The sequence below is a fragment of the Glycine soja genome, chromosome 16 (genome assembly GCF_004193775.1).
Source record: "Glycine soja cultivar W05 chromosome 16, ASM419377v2, whole genome shotgun sequence".
Classification (NCBI taxonomy): Eukaryota; Viridiplantae; Streptophyta; class Magnoliopsida; order Fabales; family Fabaceae; genus Glycine; species Glycine soja.
The window spans coordinates 1,077,520-1,088,882 of record NC_041017.1 but is presented as its reverse complement, the minus strand read 5'-3'; the positions used below and the strand labels follow the sequence as shown (position 1 = coordinate 1,088,882).

At 29.6% G+C, this 11,363-nt stretch overlaps 2 protein-coding genes and 1 pseudogene across 2 annotated transcripts; all 3 read left to right on the top strand.

Annotated features, from left to right (window-relative positions):
• The first annotated feature begins 835 nt into the window (after window positions 1–835).
• On the top strand, window positions 836–5,505 carry LOC114389594 (GDSL esterase/lipase 5-like). The gene is made up of 5 exons (XM_028350296.1): window positions 836–1,200; window positions 1,365–1,486; window positions 2,342–2,572; window positions 4,703–4,958; window positions 5,091–5,505. The coding sequence occupies exons 1-5, from the start codon at window positions 924–926 to the stop codon at window positions 5,333–5,335; spliced, it is 1,131 nt and encodes a 376-aa protein (XP_028206097.1). The 5' UTR covers window positions 836–923; the 3' UTR covers window positions 5,336–5,505.
• A 62-nt stretch (window positions 5,506–5,567) lies between these two features.
• Window positions 5,568–8,939, top strand: LOC114391051 (annotated as a pseudogene).
• A 444-nt stretch (window positions 8,940–9,383) lies between these two features.
• Window positions 9,384–11,099, top strand: LOC114391049 (GDSL esterase/lipase 5-like). Its single transcript, XM_028352052.1, has 5 exons — window positions 9,384–9,405; window positions 9,639–9,766; window positions 10,105–10,380; window positions 10,563–10,728; window positions 10,817–11,099. The coding sequence occupies exons 1-5, from the start codon at window positions 9,384–9,386 to the stop codon at window positions 11,062–11,064; spliced, it is 840 nt and encodes a 279-aa protein (XP_028207853.1). The 3' UTR covers window positions 11,065–11,099.
• The last annotated feature ends 264 nt before the right edge of the window (window positions 11,100–11,363 follow it).

The following is an 11,363-nucleotide window of genomic DNA, read 5'->3' as shown; positions in this document are numbered from 1 at the left end:
AATCTGAGATTAATGAGAACATAATCCAAGTGATTACACTGTGCTTTTGACATGGTTGAAGAATAATGTTTGTTTAGAAATGATTTGGTATATAGTCCAACAAAGTGGCGCCACGTGGCATATGTTGTCAGACTTGTATGACGTGACGAGATGGGGCAGGAGTGGCTCTGCCTCAGCCTGCATTTTTCTTCCTTCCAACCAAATGGACCATAAGTTTAGAATGTAAATATCAGTTCATTTTAATATTTAATTTAGTTTTTCTTTTTATAAAATGCAATTCATTTTAGTCATTATCACATCTACAAAATATAATTAAAATTTATCAAAATACATTCTACATCAGTTTTCAGCCGAATGGACGAATATATCAGATAATGGAATCCACAAGATCTTTTAACTATTTGCCGGCTTACAAGGAGTCATTTTTAACTTGAATGTTCGTGCAAGTACAAAAATTCATATTCTTCAAATCCATGTCCCTGTTTTTTTATAACATCATCAAGATATATTTCTTCTAATCAAATTGCGTTGACTAGACCAAATTAAAACTAATAAGTAATAAGCCCACATATAAAATTATTTTGCTCACCCTTGTATATGAATATATTGTTTGAACTAAACTAGTCATCTCGAATTCAAGACTTAAAAATACAACTGTATTAAATATTAAAATAAGTTATTAATCTAATTTGATGGAACGTGTGAGTTATTTTAACTTAATTAATTATTTATATTTGAGTTTTAGATATAACATTAAGTCAAATATTCCAATAGATAACTTATTTGACTTCTCTCAAATAAAAGATACATTTGTTCTTTATCAAAATTTATGGTCCTCCCATGTAGCAAACTAGCAACAAAGTCATTAGTTATATATACTTGTCAACTCTGACACATTAGAGATTGCAGCAGATTCTGTGAAGATGAAGTTCACGGTGTCAAATCTACCAAGCTCTATGTTCCTCCTCGTGTTCTTCATAGCTCTTGTCTCTCATACACATGGAAGCAAGATCGACCACCATAGAAGCAACAAACATGTTCCCCTCTTCATTTTTGGCGATTCTTTCTTAGATGCTGGCAACAACAACTACATCAACACAACAACCCTTGATCAAGCAAATTTCTTGCCATATGGAGAAACATACTTCAAGTTCCCAACGGGGAGATTCTCTGATGGACGGTTAATATCAGATTTCATAGGTAAGATTCGGAGAGATCTTATGATTCTTGTCTTGTTACAAGTGAAAATCCAATTTGGTTGAACTAACATTTATTTTTGTCCCCCACTAGAATAATTAAACTTAATATTACCAAAACCTTAGCTTATAATCTTTGTCATATTATATATCGTCTGCCTTTTGTAGCTGAATACGCAAACCTTCCATTGGTTCCACCATATTTACAACCTGGCAATAGCAATTACTACGGTGGAGTGAATTTTGCATCTGGTGGAGCTGGTGCTCTTGTTGAAACTTTTCAAGGGTCGGTAAGGTCCATTTCATAAACTTCAATTCACACTTTCCCTATTTGCTTTTTCATTAATGGTACTTTTAAGTAAGACTCTAGGGGCGAAAAAGTTAATAATACAGTAATACTATATAGTAATTGGTAATTAACATGTCATATGCATGTCAAGCATCTAGGTGCACTATGATTAGCTTAATTGAGTAACCAATGGCTTTATTTTAGTAGATTGTTGAATGCCCCTATTGTTTTTGTCAAACATCAAGTAAAACCGAGATTCAAACAGCCACTAGTAGAACATGATCATTTTTACCTTTTATTTTATTTTATTTTATTTATTTTTTACTTTTGAAGACAGAGTCTGCCGACCCATGAGCCATGACATGATCCTAAAGAAGCCCACGGGCCAACTTATGACATTAGCACAAACCTTGACCAATCATTTCATTTCATATAAGATCAGAATCTTCTTTCTTGAAAAGCAAAAAACTTCCACATATAACGATTCCCTAAAATAAACTATGGTGATTTTGTGAAAAAGTTATATTTCTTTTGAAGATAAATATTTTATCAAGTGTGTGAGTGCGTGTGTTTTAAATAATGCTCCACATAAAATACAAAGTTGCCAAGGGATTGTAGATTTATGTACGGATGACTTTTCTTGGACTTTTAAAAACAAAAGGGAAAGAAAATTATATATAAATCTGAACGAGAGTACAGGGAATTTAAATTTGAGAAAAATGATATTAAGTTACATTTCTATTATTTTTCTCTATTTATATGTAACCTAGTAAGACGGAGACAATTTGTTAACATCTTACATTTTTTTCCTTGTTGTTCCTTGCATGCATAACGCTTTGTAATTCCAAACTTTCAGGTAATACCCTTCAAAACACAAGCAAGAAACTACGAGAAAGTAGGAGCTTTGTTGAGGCACAAGTTAGGCAGTTCTGAAGCTAAATTATTGTTATCAAGCGCTGTCTATATGTTTAGCATCGGATCCAATGATTACCTTAGCCCATTCTTGACACATTCTGATGTTCTTAACTCTTACTCTCATTCAGAATATGTTGGTATGGTTGTTGCTAACATGACTTCCATTATCAAGGTACAAATTTTCCATCATTTACATATTTAGTTTATCAATTTAAAATATTCTTTTTATATTATATTTTACATTTATTTTAATTTAAAATATATGCCCGTGTACTTGTTAGTATTCCATGAGTGAGTTTCGTTGAAAGTTGAAAAGATATTCAAAAGTTAAAAGCTGGAAATTAAAAATCAAAGATAGATAAAATATGAAGTTATATAAACATTTTTTAGGGGTAATTATAAACTTAATATGAAGTAGTATTTCAAAAGATGCTACGAGATTTCGTCAAAAAAAAAAAAAAGATGCTACAAGATAGTAAAACTAATTGTTTTATCATACAATACTTTATTTTGGTCAAACATAGTTTTAACTAGTCAAATAAATAACTAACTAACTTACTTATGTAATCCAACATACTTCAATTTTTTTAGCCAAGTAAGAGACAACGTGACAAGTACGGCTGTTTACTGTAACTCTGTAACTTTTGGAAAAGCCGTGATAATATTATTGTTATAATTTATGTGGCCATAAAGGTAACTTATAGAGATGTAGTAATTAATAAATATATTATTTCAACAGCAAAGTTAGGGTTATATATTTCATAAAAGTTAGAAGGAAATGGCAATATATTCTAAGTAGAACAATTGTCTAGGATGAACGAAAGTTGAAATTCTATCTATTTTCTCTTCTCTGTTTCGTTAGTTTGTTTCCTTGCTATGAGATGTTGTATTCCCCTCGAAACAGGGCCAAATCAAACTTTAAGAAGAAATCCGTTTAATTTAACAAAAAAAAAATTAATTTAAACTATCATAATTTTGGTTGAAACTTATTTATCAAAAATTTCTTGATTAATAAAAAATTACTTATGAAATTTTCATAATTATCTTTTTGGCTTAAATAATTTGTAAGTTTCTAATATATATTCGTTTTTTATTTTGAGTTACTAGATTTTTTGATTGTTATGAGTTCTTGATAGATTAAAAATTTTATTTTAAGTTTTTATCTACATTCAGTGATAACATGATATCATTTTAATAAGTGATAGTAGTATAAAGAAAGAGAAAATGATGTTATAATTAATAGAAACCATGAGAGGGGAAATAAGTCTTTTTTATAGAAAGAAAAAAAAGCTCATAAATTATCGGTTTATAAGGAAAATATTTAAATAATTGTAATAATTTTTTTTATTTATTAAATAAATCCTTTTTTTCATTTTTTTGAAAATATTTTACGAAGTGAAAACATTTTTTTAAGAGTATAAAATTATTGAGAGCTTTAAGCTAAGTACTTTAAGTTGGGCCCGGCAGTAATACGCAGACCACCGTCCTTAAAGTTAGACCAAAATTCAAATGTTAGAACTTAGAAGGCAATAATTGACCAAAAAAGGAAAATTTTAGAAGGCAATTGTGAATAATTAGAAGACTTTCCTAACTGTGATAATATCCAAGGGTTTAGTGTTAAAAAAAAGAAGCTTATAACTATATTGAGGTGGAAAAAAAGTCATTTCCCCCCGTCTCTTTCCTACAATGTAACCTGTCGGTATTCCCCACCGATTTAAACACAAAACAGAAAAGTAAACACAAAAATAAAAGGATTCTATGTATTGTTGGACGAAAAGTGTAATACTTAATAATCATATTCAAGTGAAAAGCAAGATTTTTTTGTTGTCGTAAAGCTAGTCTATAAAATTAAGCGAGATTTTGAAGAAAATTTTCAGTAGCCCCTGCCACCTGGTTCAGAAGGAAATTAGTATCATATTAGAGTATTTCTAATTAAATTTGCTTATGCAGTCCTTAAATTTAAAAATACATTCTTAATATATTATCTAATAGAGTAATAATATATATACTATACTCTGGTGCCTTCTATTATCTAATATATTAGTTTCGCTGATAAAAAATATATATGATATACAAATGATTTCTAAGTGTAGAACATTGATATATACTATCTATATCAATAAAACAAATGTTAGTGTATTATACTTTTAGTGTAGACTTTCAAAGTCTATACTAATAATAATGGTATTTTTTATGTTTCCTCTCTTGTTTTCTTTTTCTCGACAAGGATAGGTAGATGCTGTTGGGCGAGTTCTGATAAATGGCTTGTATATATAGTTATGCTTTATAATGGTCTTTGTAGGAAATATACAAGAGAGGGGCTAGAAAATTTGTGTTCATGACCTTGCCACCATTGGGTTGTCTTCCAGGCACTAGAATAATTCAATTACAAGGAAATGGTAAATGCTTACAAGAACTTTCAGCCCTTGCAAGTTTACACAATGGAGTTCTAAAAGTTGTTCTCTTACAACTGGATAAGCAATTAAAGGGCTTTAAATTTGCTCTATATGATTTCAGTGCTGACCTCACTCAAATGATAAACCATCCCTTGAAATATGGTAAGTCTTTAGAGTTAGAATAAAAAAGATCAAATTATACTTTTGATTCTCAATATTTAGCGTCCATATATACCTCTAAGTTGTGATTTTGCAAATTAATAATTGAAAATTGTGGTTATTTATTTGATGCAGGTTTGAAGGAAGGAAAATCAGCATGTTGTGGAAGTGGACCATTTAGAGGAGTGTATAGCTGCGGAGGGAAAAGAGGGGAGAAGCAATTTGAATTATGTGACAAACCCAATGAATATTTATTTTGGGACTCTTATCATCTTACAGAAAGTGCTTACAAAAAATTTGCAGATCGTATGTGGGGCTTCCCAAACAACTCTTCCAATATAGGGTATTACACTATTAGAGATCTCTTCCAACTCCCATGACTTGTTTACTTGGTTCATTGTTTTTCTTGCAACAAAGTTAAAATCTTGATATCATTATATCTTGATTGTGTTAATAAATTGTATGTATAACCGCTTGGTCCGGTAATACTTATTTACCTAATTGATGGTACAATACAATTATAAAGCTTGTGTAATTTAAATGAATTGAATTTTGAAGAAGAAGAAGAAAGGAAATGTGATGAATTGTGGTAGAGGTGTTAAGCTTAAGGTGATGGAGTCTTCCTTCTTTGCCATGGTTTCTTCCCGGCCAAGAAGAGGATTGATTCAAAGGAGTATTAAAAAGGTTAAAACTTACAACATTTGCCCATTCACTGTATATGTCACCCCCAAAAGCTGCAATCGATAGTAGTTATGTGCATGATTCCAATCACTAGCCTCTTCAATAACAAAAGATCCAATTTTCTTTAACAAACTTCATGATATATATATATAAATTTATAATTGTCCTCATGAGGCAAATGCTACCGTGCCTCCGGTCAGGGCCGTTCCTACCTAAATTTGCGGCCTAAGGCAAATTTTATAAAAATAAATAGTAAAATATAAATTTCAAATTTTTAAATTAGTCTTCTAACTTTTTGAAAGATCAATGTTTTATAATCTAATAATTCTAATATTCCACTCTGAATAGATAAAATAGTTAATCCATTCAATCTATCTAACATTGTTGAAATTGAATTAATTTATCAACTTTTTTCTTTTTCTTTAATTTTTTAAAATCAGATTCAAATTTTTTATTTGTCATTTTATAAAGTATAAGAATAAAATAAAATCAAAAGAGCATAGTAAAATTTATAAACAGAAATATTATAAAATAAATATAAGAAAATAATGAAACAATAGAACATAGAAATGGAGAAAATTACACGTTGATTTTCCACCACAACCGTTCAAATCAAGTCTTGATGAAGAGAAAAAGAGAAAAAATTAAGAGAAGAGAATATTGTGAAAACATTTTTTTTTGTTATAATGAAAATACATAGAAAAAAATAAATAATTGTTGCATTTTTTACTCCAATACTAACAACTGAAAAAAGATTACTCCAACAAAAACAACTGACAAAAGATTGAAATTATAATTAATGTCATCATTAAATGTTACAATTTACCAAAAAAAAAAATCTATCAACCCAATTAAAATTAATAATGAGTCTTTTTCACTTCCATACACATTCAGATTCTAGATATATGTTAATATTTAAGATTTGTTCAAGAAAAAAAAATTAATACCTAAGATACTAATAATTTCCTAGAAAGCAGGCCTAAGGCAAATTGTTTGATTTGCCTTGCAGGTCACACGGGTACTGTGAATGCTGAATTCACGACCTTAGAAACCACATCAAATCATCAATGTTACACTGATGGCTCCACTAAGTGTGGAACAACACTCTTTGAACCTTGACACAATGATAACACTCTGTTTAGGTTTTGCTCCCTCACCTTCAACGTCAAGCACCTTGTCAAAAGGCAAAGCAACACTTCCATTTTTATCAATAGATATATTAAAATTGTTCGGTCATCATCACGTGTCAGCTGAACAATTTTTCAATTTTTATTTTATTTTTCTTTGTTTTTGTTTTTGTTTTTTTTAAAAACCGTGTATTGCACGGAGGCCATGATTAGTTAGGTCCCGTAATTTTCAAAATCAAGTTAAGGTTACTGTTTGTCACTTCAATTAGGTTTCATAATTTTCAAAACATCATTACTTCAATTGGACGGAAAAGGTAACATTGAACCAGTTTTAAAAATTATGGGATCTAATTATATCCTAATAATGGATCAAAATTAAATAAAAATATATATTAAGACAAAAAATTTAATTAAGCCAAATAAAAAAAACTATAAGGTCAATATCGTGTTCTATTATTTTTCAAAAAAAAGTCAAACAATATTATAGTTTACTTTCAAAATTTTAAAATACAATATGAAATTTTAAATTGAACATAAAATTAAATTTGAAAGTAATTATTTCCATATTACAATTAACAAAGCTGAGATTTAAGAAGAAAAAAGTTGACATAAAAAAATTAAAAGTATTTAACAATCTGAGAGTAGTTTTTTTAATTATATATTATTTGAAAGAAAAAAAAAACCAAACCACAGAAACATGCTTCCTCTAGATATGTCTATGTTATCATGACTATACTTAATAAACAAACAAACAAAAAAAGAAAAAAGAATATGATTAAGTGAATACTTATGTTAGGACTAGAAATTGATCAATGGAGACTGGAGAGGACAAAATAAAACTGTATTTTTAGTTGAGTTAAAAACCCTGTATATGATTAAGGGGTACAAAAGTATATTTTTTATGCTATTTCTTGACGCTATATATTATTTTCTTATATAGCTAATAGCAGTGTATTTGAAAAGATAAACATCTGTATGAATAAATTTGTATAAAATTATGTACAACAAAAAAGAGAGATGAAAAGCAGGAGAAAGAAAAATGTGAGGATAATTAAGATGAGCAATGTAACGAAGAGAGATGGAAACAGAAAAATTAATATCATAAAAAATATGGTATAAGTAGAATAAATTTATTTGTAAATGTTTTACGACTTTGGTATTATAATTGTATAATGAGTATATGTGTAACCTTTTCCTATTCAATTTTTAGGTTATTGACTTAAAAGCTCAAGCTAAATACTTCACAGAAGTAAGCAAGCAATTCAAGCAAAAACTAGGAGATCTGGAAGCTAAAAAGTTGCTGTCAAGAGCTATCAACATATTTAGCATAGAAGGCAATGACTATGGCACCCCTTTCCTTACAGACTCGACAAGTGGTGGGGTTCTTCAATACCCCCAACAAAAATTTGTAGATTGTCATTGGTAACATTACAGCCGCTATCAAAGTACGTATGCTAAGATATGGTGAACCTCTAGCAATTAGCCTCATAATTGCAATAACTTGTTTTTCAATTTAATTTCTTCTTTTCTAGTTGGTATAGTAATTTTAAATTATAGACACACTTATATTTTACGTAGGAAATTTACAATGGAGGAGGAAGGAAATTTGGGTTTGTAAATGTTGGTCCTTAAAATTGCCTTCCCCTTCTAAGGATGGCCAAAAACAGTACTACCTTAAGTGCCTGCCTAGAAGGAGAAGCTTCGGCAATTTCAAGGTTAAATAATAATGCTTTTCCCAAAATGCTTCACGAGCTAGAGAAACAGCTAAAGGGATTCAAATACTCAATTACCGAGTTATATGGTGCACTTACTGAATTAAAATATGGTACATGCCCGTAAACTGTATATATGAAATTTTAAAAAGAAAAAAAAATCAAGTGCATTATCTTTGTTGTAATGTAATGATCATTGCTTCTTTTTTGGATAAATTTTTGAAGAGGGGAATGCAGCTTGTTGTGGAGGTGGTTCATACAGAGGAGATTATAGTTGCGGAGGAAAAGGGGGGATTGAAGAATATGAGCTATGTAACAATGTTGACAAGTATGTGTTCTTTGATTGATCTCTTCATCCCACAGAGAGTGCTGCTGAGCATTTTGCCAAGTTAATGTGGAGTGGAAATAGAGATGTCACTGTCAGTGAGTCTTACAATCTGAAGGAGTTGTTTCACTACTTTTGAAGACCAATAAAATGAAAATATAGTATTCTTGTTAAAGTTTAAAAGTATGTAAGAGAATAAGGTATTATTTGATCCACTAAATTATTTAATGAGATCGATTTTGTAATCGAAAATTATGTTAGATCAAAAGTGGAAAATATCACCTTGTTCCTATCTTTAAGAACAAAGGAAATATTGATAATTCATAAAAAGAAATATTTATAATTGTACTAATTAGATAACTACAAAACTCATGAGTCAAAGTATGAATATACAGAAAAAATGATTATGCATAGATTAAGAAGAGGTGAGGATTATACAGAATAATTAAATTTGATTTTATGATAAGAATGTTCATAGAAATCATTTATATATATATATATATATATATATATATAATTATTTGACTTGAAGAAAACATATATATATGATCGAGTACCAAGAGAATTTTTGCGGACTTTGGAAATGAATGATGTTTGTGTGGCTTGTATCTAGGTTATACAAGACATGTGTCTGACAAGCTAAGTAATTACCAGCACTCCAAGAGGTAAAAGTAAATATTTTCTTGCAGGGATAGGATTACATCCTGACTCTGTTTTAAGTTCTTAGTTGTTTAATTTAGTATTGGATGCATTTACTAGAGACATACTAAATAGTATCCTAATTGCATTTACTAGAGACATACTAAATATATATATGTGTGTGTGTGTGTGTTTGCAGCTGAGTATGCAGAGTTGCCACTAATTCCACCATACTTGCATCCTGGATACCATGATCATCAATACATTTATGGGGTGAATTTTGCATCTTCCGGAGCTGGAGATTTGCCTGAAACTAATCCAGGACTAGTACGTTTCCTTTTCCTAATTTTTTGGAAAATGTCTATTAAAGAATTTTAACTTAAATATGTTTTTTCACCTATAATATATTTAATATGATTTTCCTATCTAAATTTCATGTTTTTTATTTTATTTTATTACCTTAATTTTTTATGTTTGATTTTAATATCTATTATTAGTCAAAATTGGTTAAATGATTATGCGATAATCTATTAATTTATCAAAATTTTAATTAATTAATAATGTGATATTTTATTAGTCTATCATATAAAAAATATATATAATTTAAAATTAATACTTGAATCTTATGCATTCATGTATACTTTAATTAATTTGGTATCCTTTAGGTGATTGACCTGAAAACTCAAGCACTGTACTTTGCCCAAGTTGGCAAGCTATTGAGGAAAATATTAGGAGAAGAGAAAGCCAAGAAATTGTTGTCCACAGCTGTCTATATCTTTTCCGTGGGAACCAATGACTATGCAGTCCCTTTCTATACAAACTCCAATGGCACTGTGGTTCTTCCATACCCTCAACAAATTTTTATAGACTTAGTCATTTGCAACATTACAACAGCAATTAAAGTACATTTGAATTTTGAACCTATGGCCTCACAATTGCCCTAACTTTTTTCTTTCTGGTACGTAATTATTCTTTCCTTCTCACATCTGTTAGTAATTTTAAGAAATGATTTTTTTTACGCAGGGAATTTACAATGAAGGTGGAAGAAAATTTGGGTTTGTAAATGTGGCTCCTCTGAATCGCTCTCCGTTTCTAAGGACATTTGTAAATGGAACAACAATAGATGCTTGTCTTAAAGAACAAGGTTCTGCACTTGCAAGGCTACACAATAATTCTCTTTCCCAAATCACGTCGAAAGCTAGAAAAACAACTAATAAAGGAATTCAATTACTCAATTCTTAACTTCTACGACGCACTTCTGGAATTAATGAAGTACCCTTCAAAATATGGTATATATGCATACCCTTAAACAAAGGAAACTTCATCTTAATTTATTGCAATGTATTTATTGCTTTGTATTATTTTTTTGTTGGTAAGGTTCCAAAGAGGGGAATGTTGCTTGTTGCGGAGGTGGGCCCTACATGGGAGATTATAGTTGCGGAGGGAAAAGGGAGATTGAAGAATATGAACTATGCAACAATGTTGATGAGTATGTGTTCTTTGATTCTCCTCATCCAACGGAGAGTACTGCTGAACATTTTGCCCAGTTAATGTGGAATGGTAACAAAGATGTGATTGACTTTTACAATCTCAAGCAGTTGTTCCATGTTGAATCTATCAGCTAGTTAAATTTAGTCTTATAGAGCTATAATAAACAAAAATAATCAATTCATAAGGTATTTATTGTTTGTTTGGTGTATGATCCTATACGTCTACTTTATCAAATAAATAAATAAATAACAAAACAAAAGTGTACGTAAAAGTTTAAATATGATGTATTAATTGAAGAGAAAAAAATATTATACATGTAGTGAAAGTGTAAAAGAAGCTTTGCAATCGAAAATCACAACTTACCATCATATTAAATTTAATGAATTTTAAAATAATTATTTTAAAATAACACAAATAATTATTTGTAATTAAA